The sequence below is a fragment of the Dasypus novemcinctus genome, chromosome 3 (assembly GCF_030445035.2).
Source record: "Dasypus novemcinctus isolate mDasNov1 chromosome 3, mDasNov1.1.hap2, whole genome shotgun sequence".
In the NCBI taxonomy this organism is placed as follows: Eukaryota; Metazoa; Chordata; class Mammalia; order Cingulata; family Dasypodidae; genus Dasypus; species Dasypus novemcinctus.
In genome coordinates, this window is record NC_080675.1 from 111396947 (window position 1) to 111415643 (window position 18697).

At 60.4% G+C, this 18697-nt stretch overlaps 2 protein-coding genes across 7 annotated transcripts in view; one reads left to right on the top strand and one right to left on the bottom strand.

The window, feature by feature from the left end:
- The window catches only part of PAK6 (p21 (RAC1) activated kinase 6), a 34138-nt gene extending 23722 nt beyond the window's left edge, over window positions 1-10416 (top strand). For all 6 annotated transcript variants that reach the window (XM_058293912.2, XM_071214105.1, XM_071214104.1 and 3 more), the window contains 7 exons: window positions 270-941; window positions 5476-5973; window positions 6098-6231; window positions 6528-6654; window positions 6747-6872; window positions 7320-7454; window positions 8833-10416. In XM_058293912.2, coding sequence (XP_058149895.1) covers window positions 270-941; window positions 5476-5973; window positions 6098-6231; window positions 6528-6654; window positions 6747-6872; window positions 7320-7454; window positions 8833-9000 — 1860 coding nt within the window. In that variant the 3' untranslated portion in view covers window positions 9001-10416. The remainder of the gene's footprint in view (window positions 1-269; window positions 942-5475; window positions 5974-6097; window positions 6232-6527; window positions 6655-6746; window positions 6873-7319; window positions 7455-8832) is intronic.
- An 885-nt stretch (window positions 10417-11301) lies between these two features.
- Window positions 11302-16236, bottom strand: ANKRD63 (ankyrin repeat domain 63). Its single transcript, XM_004481380.4, has one exon. It carries the CDS (start codon window positions 15535-15537, stop codon window positions 14383-14385), a length of 1155 nt encoding a protein of 384 aa, XP_004481437.2. The 5' UTR covers window positions 15538-16236; the 3' UTR covers window positions 11302-14382.
- Between the last annotated feature and the right edge of the window lie 2461 nt (window positions 16237-18697).

Below are 18697 nucleotides of genomic sequence, written 5' to 3' on the forward strand. Positions count from 1 at the left end.
CACGTGGTAGGCGGATGCTCTATCCATTAAGCCAAATCTGCTTCCCTACATTCACTCTTGGATCCCTGCACCAAGACTCCATGGTGGGCCCGGGTAAGTGGCTGAGAATGAACGAAGGGACGGAGGGCACTGCAAGGGAGTTCCGTGGAGGCTGGGTGGCGTCCTCCCAAAGGCCCCGTTGCCCAGGGTCCTTCGGAGCCCCAGTGTCCAGGCCGCCCCTCCCAGCTGTGAGCAGGCCGCTCACCCTCGCCCTTCTCTCCTCCCTACAGACAGTGGTGCGGGGCAGCTCCGTGCCCACGGACGGCTACATCTCGGGGCTGCTCAACGACATCCAGAAGCTGTCGGTCATCAGCTCTAACACCCTGCGCGGCCGCAGCCCCACCAGCCGACGGCGGGCGCAGTCCCTGGGGCTGCTGGGGGATGAGCACTGGGAGGCCGACCCGGACATGTACCTGCAGAGCCCCCAGTCTGAGCGCACGGACCCCCACGGCCTCTACCTCAGCTGCAACGGGGGCACCCCAGCAGGCCACCGGCAGGTGCCGTGGCCCGAGCCGCAGAGCCCACGGGTCCTGCCCAACGGCCTGGCCGCTAAGGCACAGTCCCTGGGCCCCGCCGAGTTCCAGGGTGCCACGCAGCGCTGCCTGCAGCTGGGTGCCTGCCTGCAGAGCTCTCCACCGGGTGCCTCGTCCCCCGTGGCCACCGGCCGACGTGGGGCCAAGGCCGTGAGGCAGGGCTCTGAGGAGACCCGGCCGCAGTCCTGCCTGGTGGGCTCGGCCATGGGCCGGCCAGGCGGGGAGGGCAGCCCCAGCCCCAAGACCCAGGAGAGCAGCCTGAAGCGCAGGCTGTTCCGAAGCATGTTCCTGTCCACTCCCGCCACGGCCACAGCCACGGCCACGGCTCCTCCGAGCAGCAGCAAGCCCGGCCCTCCGCCGCAGAGCAAGGTAGGGCAGGCACCGGGCCGTCCTCCGTCACTGTCAGGAGCGAGGGGAGCGGGCCTGGCAGCGCGTCCACAGGGGCATGGGTGTTGGGGACCCAGGCTCTGCCTCCCACTGCCAGCAGGTTGGGGAGAGCCTGTGGGGCCAGATGATCAAGAAACTGAGCCCGCCGCCTCCACGGGCCTAGCACGTGTGAGTCAGAGGGGGCCAGGAAGCCGTCTTCCGGGGGACCCTCGCAGGCTTGGCGTGTGCCGGCTGACATGCCCGCCCGCCGCGGTGTCCCGGGTGACCACAGTGCTGCGGACGCCCCCGCGAGGGGGCCCATCCACCAGCCCAGGGAGGCCGGCTCCCTGGCCCCAGGGCCCAGCCCCCGCAGGCCCCGGCAGAAAGAGGTCCCTGCGACACCCTCTGCTCGGAACCCCTTCCCGGCTCCACCCCCCGCCTGCCACCGCGTTCTCCCCAGACCTGTGAGAGGCTTCCTTAGACTCGGCCTGCGAGGGCATCACACATTTTCACCTTCACCCTCTCTTCTCGTGAGGAATTTTTCCTTCCTTCCTTTCCCTTCGCTTCCCCTTTTTTATAGTTGTTTTGCTCAACCTTTCTTTAATGACTTATTCTTGAGTGTGTGTGCCTTGTGAGAAGCTAGAGGACTGGATTTGCCAGGGTCCCAGCGCAGCAGGAGAGCCGGCTTTTGGCACACATGACAGCCTCGCAAATGCATATTTTCCTTGTAAAAAAAAAAAGGAAACAGGGAATAGAGCCCAAATGGGGCATTTCTGCCCCTTAGCAGGCAGACTGAGAACGTCCTTGATGCCTCTCATGCCCCGCGACATCCTGTCCCCGTGACAGCAGCAGCCTTTCTTCCCACCGGGCAGATGAAAAGACTGACTCAGAGAGGGTGAGCTGGCTCCCAGGTATGGTGAGTCAGCCAGGAAGGAGAGAGGCGCCCGCTCACCCGGCCCTCCGGGCTCGCTCTTCTGGCTCACCCAGGTTTTATGGCTGTGCAGCCAATTGTTCTCTAGCTCCTTCTTGAGGGACAGGCAGGAACGAGCTTAGGCTACCATATGCGGGTTTTAAGTCAGACCTAAGAAACAGCTGCACGGTGGCAGCGCTCATCGAGGCTGCCGTCCCCTGCAAGGCGTGAAGAACGAGCCTGGGGCCTCCCCCGTGGGCGATGGCAGGAGCGTGGCCCTGCCGAAGGAGGCATGGGGGTGACGGGACCTCCCCAGGTCATGCCAGCTCGAGCCTTCAGGCGCTGGGCTGCCACCCACCGAGGCCCCGGCCACACGCACCCTAGCTGGCTCCAAGCCCCCACAGGGACGGAGGACAGTGGGCTGGGACCTCCTGTGGGGTGGGCAATGGGAGTGAGAGGTGGGACGGGCTTGGTGTCAGTGCAGAGAACGTGGGGGTCTGTGAGCTGAGGGGTCTCTGGAGGGCTATGCCTCTGGGGAGATGTTTCCCAGAAAACGCAGGTGGGAGGCAGACAGTGCCCCCGGCTAGGGAGGGGAGAACTGGACGTGGATCCCTCTCTGGCCTCGCGGAGTCCTGCCAGTGGGCTCCGAGGATTTGGAGAAAGGGTGTCAACACTAGGCTGGGTGCTGACATGCTGCTTTCTGGGCCCCGACCCGCACCCCAATCAGGGAGCAGGCTCATCCCCCAGCCTCTGCCTGCCTGTCCGTCCTTCCACAGTCTACCAGGTACCTGCCATGGCTGCTGGCATGTCCCCCGGGTGTGTCTTATGCTCAGAGACTACGGTTCCGAATGCAGGGGGGCGGTTTCCTTCTCGGTGCCTGGCGCCTGCCTTCCTAAATAAATCCTCTCAAGCCAGGCTCCCTAAAAGAAAGGCTGAGGCCCCTGAGTGCTCCAGCAGGCTTCTCAGTGCTGTTGCCTGTGGGGCCGGATAACTCTTGTTGCGAGGGTTCTCCTGTGCATCGTAGGATGTTTAGGAACAGCCCTGGCCTCTAAACACCAGGCGCCAATAGCACCCCCAGTTGTGACTACCAAAAATGTCTCCCCAGGCATTGCCAAATGTTCCTTGGGGAGAAAATTACTCCTGGTTGAGAACCGCTGCTTTAGGCAGATCCCAGCGCAGTCGGGGATTATCAGGCTTCCTTCCCCAAACGCGCCCCTCCACCCGAGACCCTTGGGCTAGCCAGCAGCCCCCCTGCGCCTCGACACATCCCAGAGGGGTCAGCCCTGGCCCTCACAGCAACTCCCATAGCCGCAGCCAGCGCCCCGGCACCGGGAGGTCCGGGCCCCAGTGGCTGAGGTAGGCCAAGCAGAGCCGCAGCAGGGTCTGTGGCTTGAGCTTCTCCTGAATTCAGCCCCCAGGCGGCATGGCCAGCAGTCACTTGCTTTGGTTAAAGAGCAAAAGATGCCCCAGGATGAGGGTCAGGGCGACTGGAGAGGTAAGACGGTTTATTAGGAGCTTGGGGGATTTAGAGGTGGTTCCACTTGGAGTGAGAAGGGCCGAGTCGGAAGACCACAGCAATCAGCTTACCTTGGTTAAGCACCTTGGCATGGACTCTGTTATTGCCAAGGACACGGGACACCCCTGAGACCACAACCCAGGGGCAGGGGCAGGCTGACCAGGACTGAAATCTGGCTCTGCCCTTTTTGACTCAGTGCCTGGGGAATTACTGCACCTCTCTGAGCCTATTTCCTCATCTACATATAGGGATAATAATTGCACACCTCCCATAGGGTTGGTGTGAGAATTAAATAAGATCATGCATTTAAAGCCCTCACCAAAGTAGTAAACCCTCAATAAAGGGCAAGCTCTAAAAATTCTATTTCATGGCCCCAGCCTGCCGCTGGAGAACCCCGCCCTGTCCCCGTGGAAAATGGGGCATCAGTGTAGCCCCACACCTGACTCCTCTAGTGGCTTCCTTCACCGAAAAGCCATCGCAGCCACACAAGTAGTTCCACAATTAATTCAGAGCCCGTAACAATTAATTAACTCCATTTTTGCATCCCCCTTTCCCTTTCTTAGAGTGGTTTAAAGAGTTCCATGTGGTTCTTTCTTGCAAGGCCATCCTAGGAGTACTTGGGGCCAGACCCTGCTGGGGTGAGGATGGAACCAGCCCTCCACCCCTGCGCCCCAGGCCATGCTGGTGTTGAGGCTCAGAGAGGGCGACTCACCTAAGGTTCATCACAGGTCAGAGCAGAAGCAGGACTGGAACCCAGGTCCTGACTCACTGCACAGAGAAGGAAAAGATGAGGGTCTGGTGCTGGGCAAAGATGCAAGAGAATCTCTTGACTGTCCACGTACGCCCAGTGGGGAAGGATTACGGTGGAAGCAGTCCCGGAGGCTCTCCCAGCTCCTTCCCTGCAAAGGCGAATCCTGCGCCAGCACAGCCCGCCCGTGGCGTGGACAGGGCATCTCCACAGCTTGGCCCCAGGCAAGGCCAGGGACTGGGGTACGGGTGGGCGCCTGGAAGCCTGCTGGGGAGAGTGTTGAACGGCTGAACCTGCAGGCCCCGAGGCCCCACCCCGGGCCCCTGAGCAAACAGCCCAGCGCGGGCTGACTGCCCGAGACTTCCTGCACGGCGGTCCAGCTCGGGGCATCGGGCCCAGCTCCGCTGGACATCGAGACCACTGCTGATGGGAGGGGTTCTGGAGAAGTCCTGAGAAGGCCTCTCCTTCCACCACCCCTAAGTCCTGCCCTTGCAGTGTCCCTGTGAGGTACCCGCTCAAAAAAGACATCATCCCTGGGAGGGGTCATGCTGTGCATCAGCAACCCCTTTGGAAGAACCAAAGATGGGCCCCTTTCCTGCCAGGGGCAGCAGGAGGGCTTGGGAGGCTCCCAGCGCTGGGCCTCAGCAGGGCTCACCGGGGGCCGGGGCTCTCATGTGCCACCACACCCCCCCGCCCAGCCCTTGGCCCAGGATTTGGTTTGGCTGGGTCTACCCTCCTGACTCCAGGTCTCTGGGTTACCAGACCCTCAGCCCACGGGCGACCCCTGCAAACTCCCGGATGGGAATGTGGCTCTCTGGTGTTCTGTTGGGGGCCTAACCTCATAGTGCAGACTTGCAGCGCCGGCTCCCTGCTGCCGGGCAAGCAGCGCTCTCAGACCCCAGCTGGCCCGGCGCCCCCCTGCCATCCCTCCTGCCCGGGGCCCCTTCCATAGGGGCGAGCCCCCCGAGGTAGAGCTTCTCTGACCCAGATTCCATGCACAGCCCCACAGCTCAGAGGGAGGACTCCCTGTCACGGTGGCCTCCCTGGGGTCTGGCTGCCAATTACCAAGGAAGAAGTGCCCGGTGTGAGGCCACCCCAGGGGCTCAGCTTCCTTCATCTTCCTGGGCGCAGCAGGGTGGATGCGAAGAGCTGTTGTTCGGCTTGCTCGCCCTGGAGCACCAGGGGCCGGTTTCCATGCAGGACTATGGTGTGCCTTCAGCTCTCTGAAGATCTTTGCTCACAGCATCTCCCTAATTTGGTCTGACACCCTGCCAGACCCTGGCAGTGTCCAGAGGTCTCCCCGGGGCAGGTGGTTCCAAACGCTTCCACAGACAAACCCCTTCCCGTTTCTTTCTCCCTGCAGCTCAGTTCCTCTTTCTGGCCACCACAGAAAGACTCCCCCCACCGCCTGGTGGCCAAGGCCCAGTCCTTGCCCGCAGACCAGTCCACGGGGAACTTCAGCCCTCTGGCCACCGTGGATACCAGCAGCCCCCAGAAGTCCCTCCGCACGACCCCGGCCGCGGGCCCGCCTCCGGGCCGGCCTTCCCCGGCAGGCTCCCCCCGCACCCGGCATGCCCAGATAAGCACCAGCAACCTGTACCTGCCCCAGGACCCTGCAGCAGCCAAGGGCACCCTGGCTGGCGAGGACACAGGCATCGTGACCCACGAGCAGTTCAAGGCGGCGCTCAGGATGGTGGTGGACCAGGGTGACCCCCGGCTGCTGCTGGACAGCTACGTGAAGATCGGCGAGGGCTCCACGGGCATCGTCTGCCTGGCCCGGGAGAAGCACTCGGGCCGCCAGGTGGCCGTCAAGATGATGGACCTCAGGAAGCAGCAGCGCCGGGAGCTGCTCTTCAACGAGGTGGGGGGGGGTGTTCGAGACGGGTGGCGGGCACGGAACCAGGTTCGCCCCCTGGGAGCGGGGCGGGGGGTGGCCAGGCCCCTCGGGCACGGCCATACCCAGGCACCCCGCCTGCTCCTTGCAGGTGGTGATCATGCGGGACTACCAGCACCTCAACGTGGTGGAGATGTACAAGAGCTACCTGGTGGGCGAGGAGTTGTGGGTGCTGATGGAGTTCCTGCAGGGCGGGGCCCTCACGGACATCGTCTCCCAAGTCAGGTGGGCAGCTGGGAGGCTGGGCCCCCGGTCCCGGCTGTTCCCACCCCGCCATGGCCCTGGCAGGGGTCTCAAGCAGCCTCTGGCCTAAAAGACGTGGGGAGCCAGTCAGATCGTCCTGAGCCCCGCCCCCTCACTTGGGGTGAGATCTCCGAGAGTCGGGGAGAGGGCTGTGGCCTCACTGGGCTGCTGAGCACGTTGCCCAGGGACTGCGAGGCCAGTACCAGGGACCCCTGCTGGGCCCGGCCCAGCAGACGCTAACATTGTCTTCCGCCCATGGCCCTGCCTTCTTCCTCCAGGCTGAACGAGGAGCAGATTGCCACTGTATGCGAGGCCGTGCTGCAGGCCCTGGCTTACCTGCATGCCCAGGGTGTCATCCACCGGGACATCAAGAGTGACTCCATCCTGCTGACCCTCGACGGCAGGGTAAACCCCTCCCCAGCCCTATGCCCCCCACTTCCCTCCTCCCAGTATCGCCGCTCCTCCTGATCCAGCTTTCATCTCTCTGCTCCCTCCAGGTGAAGCTCTCCGACTTCGGATTCTGTGCTCAGATCAGCAAAGACGTCCCAAAAAGGAAGTCCTTGGTGGGAACCCCCTACTGGATGGCTCCTGAAGTCATCTCCAGGGCTCTGTATGCAACTGAGGTACCCCCCACCCCCCAGGCCTCCCCAGAGGCCTAGGAATACATGGCTCTTCCACTGTGGCGCCCTCCAGAGCACCCCGCCCAAAACAGCCCTGGCTCTCAGCTCCCCACTTGGTCAATACCCTATCCCACTGCCCCCTGCCCCCTCTTGGATGGCGCTGCTGTCATCTGTGATTTTGCTGCCAGGGGTAGGTCCTGAAAGTGCTTCCCCCAGCTCAAGGATGGAGCGGGGGACATGTCGCCAGGCTTCTGCCTTTTTCAGAATGGCTGATAACCTCGTACTCACGGTAATTGGTCACTCATGCAGGGAGTAACTGGCCGCAGGACAGGTGGCCAGAGGAGAAAGGAGATGGAAACACCAAGGAGAGCTGGTCGCTGCTCCCTCCAGCGCCCTACTACCAAGTGGCCACACTCCAGCCAGCAGGGTCAGGGACGTTCTCCTTCGCAGGTGGATATCTGGTCTCTGGGCATCATGGTGATTGAGATGGTGGATGGGGAGCCGCCCTACTTCAGCGACTCCCCAGTGCAAGCCATGAAGAGGCTCCGGGACAGCCCCCCACCCAAGCTGAAAAACTCTCACAAGGTCAGTCGGTGCACAGGGTGTGATTTCCAGAGCCCATGCTCCCCGAGGCTCCCAGGCCTCAGCCTCTCCCTTCCACAGAGCAGGGGGAGTGGAGCTCCCAGAAAATGCTCCTCTTTCTCCACTCAAAACCTGTCCCTGATTGTGGAGTCACATCTACTGCACACATGCCCACGTTCACTCCAGTAAGTGCCCCACCTGCAGCTGCACAGCAGTCACTCCTCAGCAAGCAACTGAGGAGCCTCAGACCCAGAAGGGGGCCCTGAGATACCATGAGGAGGGAAAACAAGGATGCCAGGGACCCCTGATGGCCTGCGGGAATCCAAAGGCACCTAATTGAACACAAACCACTCCACCCCATTTGCCAGGTGATCCATATCGTCATTGCAAATCCAGTTTGTCCCTCCATCATTGCACATCCTGACCACATCCAAGCCAGTTTCCCCAGTGATTTCTGCCTAATCTACCCGGAACCCGCAGGCCTTTCCTGTGGACCGTGGGGACCCCCTGCTGGTAGCCAGGTCAACACTGGGTGGGTGGGTAGGTGGGGCTGCAAAGTGGCACTGCCATCTGGTGGCCAGAGTGAGAAATGTTCTAGGGGTTGGGTCCTAGTCCCTAAATGTATTGCAAAAAACAGTTCCGTGGTCCAAACACAGGGAATCAGGTTCTGAGAAGGAAGCTTCCAGGCCCTTGGAGCCCACAAGATTAACAGATAGGGGAAATTTCCAATTGGTTAATTCCCCAGAGGCTGAAGCCTTCCGTGAGAACCCAAGGCTCAGCGTTATCCCAAGATATTGGCTCCAAAGGAACTAGATAAACCTTGCAAGTAACAAAATCTTTCAAGTCCCACCTTGTTCTTTTCTATTTTTCAAAGCACATCCTCATCTCTGACCTCTTCTTTCATCTTCCCTAAAGCCCTGTGTAGCAGGCAGGGCAAGCACACTTTATCATGAGCCCATTTTGCAGTTGAGAAAATTGAAACCTAGAGAAAATTGCCACTTGCCCAAGATCAGAGATGGACCCAGGACTGAATCACCTGATGACAATTCCATGCTTCTTCCACCGGGCTGCAGAGCCGGAATGCTCAGTCTTGAGAAGCAGGGATGGGTTGTGCCTGAGATCCGGAGCCCAGGTGCCCCAGAGCTTCAGGCATCTTAATTCCATTGCTCGCCAGCTCCCCCTAGAGGCAGGCCAGACACCTTTCCTGGACTGATGCTGCCCTGCCTTCCTTACCTGTTAATACAAAAAGCACGGAGCCTGGGAGGATCCAGGAAATAAGAAAACAGAGAGCTAAAGACTTTGGAACAATGCCGCGACCAAGGAGACAGGTCACGAAAGTGACTGCCGGCGGTGACTTCCCCTCGCTGCCCTGTCTCCACAGGTCTCCCCAGTGCTGCGAGACTTCCTGGAGCGGATGCTGGTGCGGGACCCCCAGGAGAGAGCCACAGCCCAGGAGCTCCTGGACCACCCCTTCCTGCTACAGACGGGGCTGCCCGAGTGCCTGGTGCCCCTGATCCAGCTCTACCACAAGCAGACCTCCACCTGCTGAGCCCTCCGCAGGCAGGGGACAGGGGGCAGGCAGCCAGCCCGCCGGCAGGGCCCGCCTGCCTCGTTCTCTCAGTATTCTCTCCAAAGATTGAATGTGAAGCCCACCCCACCCTCCTGCCACTCAGCCCACTGGGCCAGGCCGGACCTGTCCCCTCGGCCTCTCTACTTCCCAAGAGAGGCCCCAGTTGCCTTTGGGATGATGGAGACCCCTCCCGCAGGATGACCCCTTGTTATTTGCACAGGGATATTTCTAAGAAATGCGCAGACCAGCATTTTCGACCACTGAGGCCAAGCAGCAGAAGGGGCTGCTGTCTTTTTTAAAGATAGTGTACAGTAGCATCCCAGGCCACCCGAGCAGGCCAACTGCCTAGCTTTACACAGATACTTGCTGTTTCCAGCTCCAGTGCCAAACCTTGGGGTCTCTTGAGAGGGACACAGGGAAGGTTTTTAATCACCCGCATCCCTCTCCCTCCCTTGTGTCTGACTTCTTGAAGGCAGTCCTCCCTGAACTCCTTTCCCAGCCCGCTGCACTGACACACGCCCTCCTCTCGCAGCCTGCCCAGGATGGTGAACGGCCTGCTCCCAGCCATGGGAGGGGGGTGCATTTTCTGGATGAGAGAAAGAAGGGGGTTGGTGGAAGAGGTGGTCTCATTTTACAAGGTGGTGCAAACACGGTTGTGTGTGTGTGTGTGTGTGTGTAAGGGGAGGAAGTCACTGCATCAGGCTGGGTCCCTTCAGGCCACCCACAGCCAGCTTCAGCAAGGCCACCCCATCTTCCCTCCAGCTAAGTTCTGCTCTGAAGGGACCTGCTTTCTTGGCCTGGCTTCTCTCCTCTTCAGTCCCATGTTTCTCCCTGACCAGTGAGGCGGTCTCTTTTGAGCCTAGCACATCCTGGGGGCTCAGGAAGGGCGTCCAGCATCATTTCTGAGTTTCTTCTGTACCCTGGAGTCGGAGAGGCAGAGACAGGCATGGTAAGCAAACGGCAACTTTGTTTAACCTGTGGACTTCATCTCAGTGACACACCGGTCAGGGATGCAGTCCTCTCCAGAATCCTCATCTGGGCGAGATGAACCAGCTTGTGGGGTTCCATCATGTCAAGAGCATGGGTACCCTGCTTGTGCAAGCTCTTTACCCTTAGCTGCCTCCTTAGACACCTGCCCCTCATCCTCCTTCCCTCCTCATTCAGAGCTGCTGTGAGACAGGGAATTCCAGGGAAGAACTTCAGGAGTCTGGACCCTATCTAGACAATATTTTTAGATTCCTCTGCTCCCTAGTGGCCTGCTTTGGGGCAAAAAAATAATAATAATTGCAAGGACTTTTTTAAAGGTCAGAGTTTTAAACAAACATATCTTCCCTAGAAACTTTTGTGAATTGTTTGCACTTGTGCCTGTTTTAAATTAAACTGGGTGTTCAAAAACCTGTGGGCTTCCTGTTGTCTCTGAGTGAAAACAGGCTGCCTTGGAGCTGGGTGCCCTGTAGTGGGGGTGTGGTGTGGCCCTTCCCCATGTGAGCACCCCAAGGGCCACCGTGGGCTGCAGGAAACCCAAGTCCCGTGCAGGGGTGTGGGCCTGAAATGAGGGCAGAGGAGGGAAACAGGAAGTGAAAGGCCCTTGGGACTGAAGAGATGAGAACTAAACAGGGCTGCTTCCCAGGGGGAGACGCGTCTGGCCAGGAAAGCCTCGGACCTGTGCTGTGCTAGCCAGGGGCATCACAGGGGCTAATGACCACTTTCAGCAGCAGCTTCTCCCTCCCCCGGTTTCCTTCTCACTTCCTGGAAAGTCAGAGGCTGCTCTGCTCAATCTGTCCGGAGGAAGTGGCCTGCAATTGCTTCCAATGAGAAAAGTCTCTGTTTCGGTTCTCAGAACTGAAGATAACAGTGTGGAATTATGAAAGAGCAGGGCAGTGGCTGGAAATCAAAAACCCTCAGTTCTAGTCCTGGGGGTAGTAGGAGGTCAGTAAAAATATCAACTTCAAGTTCTGACATTGAGTCTGTGACTTCCTTCCCTGAGATCTCATCCTAGCCCCCACCCCAGCGTCCACTGAACCATCTCAGCCAGGAGCAAGGAGCCCTACAGACCTTCTGCTCACCACAGCATTTGCACAGAGACAACTCCCCTGGTCCTACAACCCCAGCCACACTGGCACAGTGGGAAGCAGCACCTGTGACTTAACCTCAGGAAAACAGCAGGATGGGCAGGGGTGGAGCTAACCTAAGGCAGAAACCAAGGCAGCCTCCATCTCTCCAAAGGTAGCCAAGAGTCAGAAGTGGTTGCTAAGGCAAAGAGAGGCCAGGTCTCTCAACTGAGTAATACTGGATTTATTAACTATTCTTTTGAGTCACTAATAGTCCTTCCACCAAACAGTGTCATTCCAAAAAGGTGTGCATACGTCACTGAGTGCTGCAAGCAGGCCAACTGTGAGCTTGATCTCAGAATACCCAGCTCTGGTCGCCTGTGACTCTTCACAAGGACGAAAGCAAGAAGAGTTGGAAAAGCAAAATGTTTAGAAAAGTCTCTTCTAAAGTGGAGAGAGGAAGAAAGGAACCCAGTCTGGATGCCCTCCAGCTGACAAAGAGAGGAAGTTCAGGAGAGCAAAACAGGGTAGAATTTATAAGTTGTCCCTAGTAAGAAATCTAGAACAGCAAGTCAGTCAAGCACACAATTCAGTTCAGACAGGAAAGAGCTGCTGTGGTTTTTTAGAAGCATTACTCTGAACCACCGAGCCCTTGGCAACTCCACTAAGCCCTCGTGATTGTTTACCCAATAAAGGAGGGCCAAGGTGACATTTGACCAGAAAGCCACATGTCTGCCACACTGGAAAGAGGATGGCACCCACCACACAATATGCAACCCAGACCTCATGACGTTTCTTAGGAAGCCAAAATACTTATATTCGTACACAATTTAAAACTCCATGAAAATTAAACACAGTTGAAAAGGGAAAAAGCGAGCAAGCAAGGATCAGGAAAAGGCAGTTTGCACTTGGGGTATCCATTATCCCCCCACGCCCACCCCAAACCCTCTCCCTCCGGCTCTGCAGGGCTTCCCTGTTGTTCAGCCAATCGCACATCCAGACATTGACAGAGGGACGGAAGAGAGGCAGATGTTTTGGGAGAAGGGGATGGGAAAAGGATGAAACACCTCAGAAACGAAAGCAAATATCATCAGACGAAAACAGTGCATAATCAGCAAGTCCCAAGGTTCAGAAATCCTAAAGGAGGGCTTGGCAGCTCCAGTTTTCCGGAAGCAGGCAGGGGCTCTCTGAACTCGGAAGATCTTGGGATCCTTAGCGACGGATCTGGCTCCTGCTACTCCGAATGCGAGATTTTTGTTAACTGTTTCTCACTTCACTGCTGTTAAATGAATTCAAGTATCCGGATTTAATATTCCACAAAAGGAAGAGGGTAAATACACAGGGAGGGAGAAGTACACAGCGGCGATCCCAAACGCCGAACCAGGACGCCGAGGGGAAGCACAGCGCTGCCACCAGGGGGCACCAGAGATCACGTGCAGCGCGCGGGCCGCGCGGCCGGCCGCCCTCGGGGGTGTGACGCCTGCCCCCGGCCGCTCCCGCCCTCCACCCTCCACGCTCAGGCCGGGTTTCTCAGCAAGGGTCATTATCGCTCTGAGCAATTTCCTCGGAGTTACTATTGAGAATGCTTGTTTTTCCAAAACGAACAGATCGCCGTCTGGCAAAGACCCCACCGCAAGCAGGTACGGGGCAGGCAGCACGCTCAACTTCCGGGGTTCCCAAAAGGAGGCCCCGCCCTCGTTGCCCCCCAGCGGGCCGAGCGCGCAGACGCGTGGGCCAGCGCCTCGGGAGCGCCCAGCGCGCGTTAGCCGCCGATCCCCGCACAGCCTGCCTTGATAGGCAGGCACGCAGTGAGGGCGGGCGGGGCGCGGCGGGGGGGGCCGAGGCCCAGGAAGGGCCCTCGCCGCTTCTCCGCGGTTGCCTCTGACTCACTCATCGCCCCGTAATGGAGCTGGGCCGGGCCGGCGACCCACGCGGTGGGGCCGAGGCAGGCGTCCTGGTCTCGACCTCAAGCAGCCGTCATCCGCCCAGCCCTCGATGAGCGGCCCAGCGAGAAGCGGAAGCCCCTTGACAGGCCCCTTGCAGCTCCCGCCGGAGTTCGATGTTATTTAAACCCCGACCTGCGGCTCGTGTGGGCTCCCGACTCCCGCGCGCCGCGCTTTAACGCGGCAAACATTTCAGTCAATTATCCCCCTCGCCGAGCTTCTATTTAAAGAGACATTGTCAGGTTCTTAAGCCTCGGATCAGACCCGCTGCTTTCTGCTTTATATACAAAGGCTCAAAACACGAGTTCTTTGAGGATTGGAAGAAAGACAATTAAGCAAAGCCTTCGCAACTGTTCCACCCTGCGGGAGCACCCACGTGCAGAGCCCGGGCGCTGGGAGGCGATGGGGGCGGGCGAAGTGCTAAGTCCTTTCCGTCTGAGAGTGAGCGGAAATAAGGCCAGGCCACGGGCAGATTGAGCCTGTGGCTGGTGAGGCCTTGAGGTACTGAACCTCAAAGATGCAACTTCAGTCCAGCCTAGCTGAGGCGCGGGGTGGCTCAGAAGCCGGGAAATCAGCTAGGAATAGGACAGCGCCCCGGGGATGACCCGCAGCTCTTGGCCCCACAGAGTCAAAGAAGAAGTTGAATCCTGGGTCTGCCCGCGGCAGAGGCAGGCAGAATTGCAATCACCCAGAAGCTGTCTCAAGGGACAACTGGCGTTCAACCCCAGGGGCTCTCACCCATCCCCAAATCTGCTTTCATTGTCTTCAGGCAGAGGAGTTTCTCCCTCAGAAAAACTTAAGCCCCCGGTTCCTTCCTAATCAGCCTTCCTGTCCAGAAAGTCTCGGGGGCTCCTCTCGGTGCCCCTCTTCACCACTTCAGGGGAAGGGAGGTTTCGTTTGTGGCATTATTGCCAGCACATCACTAGACAGAGATGGGGAGGCCCGCGTTTGTTTCACAAGACTAACTCTTCTGCCTGCCGGCCAGGGTGTCTGGGGAACCCAGCATGGAGAAGGGGACCCGGCAGGAACCCAGGCGGGCCCAGGGTGGCCCATCTTCCTGGCTGGAAGACTCTAGCTTATGGAACCTGCCTTCTATCCCTTGCCTTCCAGGGAGGAGAAAGGCAGGTCGTAGGGAAGGGAATTGACGGACGCAGGAACACCAGCCAGCACAAAAAGAACCAAGTTAGGGGTCACTCTCAGATAGGGCTGATGGCGGAGTTCCTTTGGCAATGGGGGCAAGTTCTGGAATCCCACCAGGGAGCTGCCGGGAAGTGGGGGACCTGGAAGAAAGGGAGAAATCCCAGGGGAGCGGAGATGGAGAGGTGGGAGAGGGAAGAGCAGGGCTCAAGACTCGGCTTCGGCGCGGTTTACCGCTGAGCGTGCAGCACCACAGCCTCCGTGAGAGGCAAAGCGTTGGCCTCTGACTCGGAACCGCTCTCGGGCCCTGGCGCCTCCCCCACCAGGCTGGGGATGTCTGGGGCTGTGGAGCGTCGGCGCAAACCCAGGCGGCCAGAGCCGGGCCCGCCTTCTGGGTGGGGGCTAAGGCCGATGGGGGCTTGTACTAAGGTCGGGGGCGCTCCTTCCAGCACCTCTTGCGAGCGCCATCGCCCGGTCCCCGAAGACTGAGGAGAGTGTGGTAGGGCCATGAGGGCCCCAGCTCGCAAGCGGGCCGCCTCCTCCTCGGTCACGGCACCGAGGGCCAGACTCATGCTCCGGCCCAGCTCGGGCCGATCGCTGCCCTGCGCCCGGTGCCGACCGGAGCCCTTGCCCCCCGAGCCTGCCTCGCCGCTGTGGCCGCCGTGGCCGCCGTGGCCGCCGTGGCCACCATGGCCTCCCGCCGCTCGCGCAAAGCGGGCCAGGAGAGGCCGCGGTAGGCGGCGGGGGCTGGGTCGTCGGCGCTCGGGGCTGGGCGCGGGGGCCGGGCGGCCTGGAGGGCTGTCGGAGCTGGAGCCCCGGGCCGCGGCGGCCGCGGCGGCGGCGGCGGCTCGGCCCCAGGGCCCAGTGAGGGCCTGCACGCAGGTCCCATGGCCACGGGCGGCGGCGAGCTGAAGCGCCGTGAGGCCCGCACGGTTGGTACGGTCCAGTCGCAGGCCAAGGCGGCGAAAAGAGCGCACCAGAAACTCGAGCACCGCCCCGTGGCCGCACGCCGCCGCCCACATCACCGGGCTGTTACCCGCCGAGTCGGCCGCCTCGGGGTCGCCGCTGAACTGCACCAGCAGCTGCACGGCGTCCAGGTGGCCGCGCTCGCACGCCAAGCTGAGTGCCGTGCGGCCGCGCTCGTCCCGCAGGTTCACGGCCGCACCCTGCTCGAGCAGCAGCCGCACGAAGCGCGCGCGCAGCGCGGGGTCCGGCAGCCCCACGGCCACCATGAGCGGCGTGCGGCCCTGCTCCGCGCGGCAGTCGATGATGCTGCGGTCCAGCGCGTCCAGCACAAAGCGGGCCAAATGCACTTTGCCCGCCTGCATGGCCTCCAGGAAGGTGCGCGTGCCCGCTCGGGGGCAGAGATCCTTGGGCTTGAGCATGGCCCTTGCAGCGACCTGGCGGCCCGACAGCTCCGCACGGGGGCGCCCCTGTTCCCGCGCCCGGCGGGGCTCCGGCCCCCGCCTGCGCTCTTGTACTGCTCCTTCTCCGCGTGGGCGGCGGCAGCCGAGGGTCCTGGGGTCCTTCGAGGGTCGTCCCCACGGCTTCGGCGGCCCCGCCGCTCCTGGCCGCGCGCCTGGCGTCTCGCCGCTCCTTCCCTGGGCTTCCCGCCTGGAGGTGTTGGCTGCTTGCTACTCGGCGCTCCGCCTGGCCGGCCACGAGACCACGGGAGCCGAAGCTCCGTCCCCCTACTGAGTCTCCCGCTGCTTTCCCCGTGTCCGGCGTCCCGCAGTCCCTCGTGGTCTGGAGCCGCGCCTCTCACCCGCACCCGGGGCAGCCCCCGCTCCCCTGCTGAGACGGTGGCGCCCGCCAAACGCGCGTGCCTCCAGCCCTGGCGGGGTGCGCCGCTCCCCAAGCTGCTGGCGCCGCTCCTCCGCCTCCTCCCCTCTCGCGGGGGCCGGGCCACGCCGGGGCGCTTGCTCCTCACTTGGGGGGCTCAGTGGCGCCGGAGCTGCCGCCTGCCTGGAGACCTGGCTTTATAGCCTCGGGGGTCTCCATGGCAATAAGTAGTGGAAGCGGGCAAAGCCGTCAGGGCAGAGGTGGGCCAGGGGCGGGAGACAGTCCCTGACCCCCACCCCTCCATGGGCCACCCAGTCGAGGAGCGGCTCCTCCTCCGCGCTCCCCTGGGGCTGCGGCGGCGGTTGCGGGGCGGAGGCGGGGGCTGCTCACTGGGGGCCACATGCACCCCACAGGGCCAATCCCAAAGTCGCAGTCTTCTCCCCGCCCTCCGCCCCCAACCGAGTCGGTGCCCTCGGCTCCTTAGAAACTGGCGGGACCACGGCCCGTCGGAGAAGACGGGCTGTTCCCATCGGTCCAGGGTGGGAGGAAACGAGACCCCATGAGAGACCATGCGCGAGCTGAGGGTGGCCGCGAAGGCGGACAAGGGGACATGATGGGGGGGGGCATGATCTGCGCGCGGGGGGTGGGACGTTCAGTCTGTCTGGGAACTGCCACTCGAAGTGCAGCGAATCACGCACTCACACACAATTGTTCCTCCCGCACACGCTCACTCCGAGAGGGTGTAGGGGGAGGGTATGCTCAGACGTCTCCAAAACTGGCAACAAGCCCCCTACGCCCGCTCCGGCGGCTGCCGAGCTGGAGGAGCCGCGCATTAGGACCAGGGAGTGAGGCGGAGCGTTAGCAACTCCCGGGAGCCGCCTTTCCGTTACTCCAGTACCTGCTGCCATCCTGGAAAAAACAAGGGACACACGCAACCCACCCCACCCCCCGCCCCGTCTCTCTTTTGAACACAAAACCGCTTCCGGGCAGCCGGGCTCTGACCCTGCCCAATAGCTGACTCCTATTGGGGCGGGGGGCGGGGGGGAGCGGACGACCACATGCCCCTCTGGTGCCAGCTCTGTGATGGGAGTGGAGAGGCACGGAGGGGCATGTGCGAGTCTGGGTTAAGGGAGTCAGGGCTCCTGAGGCGGGAAGGGGAGGGGGGGTTGGGATGTGCAAATAGGGGAGAGTTGGAATGGGTAGTCATACAGTAAGAAGTGAACCAGGCAGCAACTTCCAGAGTTTACTGAGACTTTCCATGAGCCAGGCATTGGACTTTGCTGGGGGTAATACAGAGGCAGAAGCTGGGTTCTGGACTGAAAGAGACCTACCTTCTCAAGCAGGAAGAATAGCTCAGGACATAAAAAGCAGAGGGCTCAATCCATCTTCTAAATAACTAAAGCAAGACAGTCCTTGGAAGAAAACATGGAGTTGCAGGGGCCGGGAGGGGGCAACTCTGGAATCTTAGGAGGACAGGACTTCTGAGTTGGTCCTTCCAGGATGTGCAGGGGGTACATGGCCCTGCACCCTGAGCAGGATCTGGCTACTAAGAAATATGGGAATATTCCAGGCAGGGGGTGTGGAAGCAGGAAAAACAGGGACCCTTTAGGGCTGCTTTCCAGGGTCCCCTCCTATCAAGGGAGAAATGCGGGTGTCCTGGCCTGGGCAAAGTGGTGATAAGATGAGAGAAGGAAAGGATTTGCTTCTGGGTAGAAAATAGTGGACTTAGGTTTGGCGAGTGGCCAAGTCCTACAGCCTGTGCCTCTCACCTCTCTCCGGCTCCCAGGCTCCAGGGATCCCCACCTGGGATCAGAACCCAGGCCATGGAGCAGGGGCTCCCACGCCCCTTCTGTCATGTGGGGAGCGTGTGATGTACAACTGCACACACCTGAAGCCCCTTTCATTCTTTTTTGCATTTTTTTACGCCCTTAGTCAGGGCTCTGCCAATTTTATCTCATGGTGTCATAGAAAGGGCATATTTGACGTCAGAGTTAAGTCTCCACTTGAAGGCATTTACTAGCAGTATGACCCCAGGCCCATATATCTCATCTGTAACATGAAGCTGATAATACTCTCCCTGCCTGCTTCATGCAGGATCCAGCAGGAGAGTGTCAGGAAAAGAGCTGCCCTTACTCAGAGTGCAGCCCTCAAAGCCCAGTGCCACCCTCAGACCTGAGGAGAGTGCCGCTTGGAGACTCTTTCAGGGCCCCTATGACAGCTAAGCCTGACGGGACCAGAGAGGCCTGCCACTCCCCTTCTGTCCATCACCATCCCCAGCTGCGGGATCCCCCCTGGGCCATGGTAGCCCAGGAGTGGGGACAGACTCTCCAGTGACCGACCTTCTGCCCTCAGAAAGGAAACAGGAATGTTCTCCTTCTTTACTTAGATAGCAGAGGAAAGGCTTTTCTTCCCTGGCTGACTCAATTTCTCTTTTCTGCAGCTTCCTTCTTTCTCGGCTTTCAGAGCCTGATATACCAGGCTGCGCCCCTCCCCTTTCTCTTCCCAGGTAGAAAAGCAGCAGTTGAACATGGACTGGGCACCTCCTTGGTCCTGAAGAGTCAGGCCCCCTCATCCCTGAGCCTTCCCAAGGTAATTCAGCTTTCTTTCTGTCCCTGTACCCTGTGGTGGGTAGAGACAGGCTGGAGCTGAGGTGGTCCCCTCTAGGGCCTCACCCCAGCCTGGCAGAGAATGCCATGCTGGGTGCCCTTTGGAAGGAGCTCTTATTCCATTTGCCCCAGTTGGCATCCCCAACTCGGCCAGGTC

Bases quoted from the DNA above. Each gene is read 5' to 3' on its own strand.
- ANKRD63 (XM_004481380.4), bottom strand. From the start codon at position 15,537: ATGCTCAAGCCCAAGGATCTCTGCCCCCGAGCGGGCACGCGCACCTTC.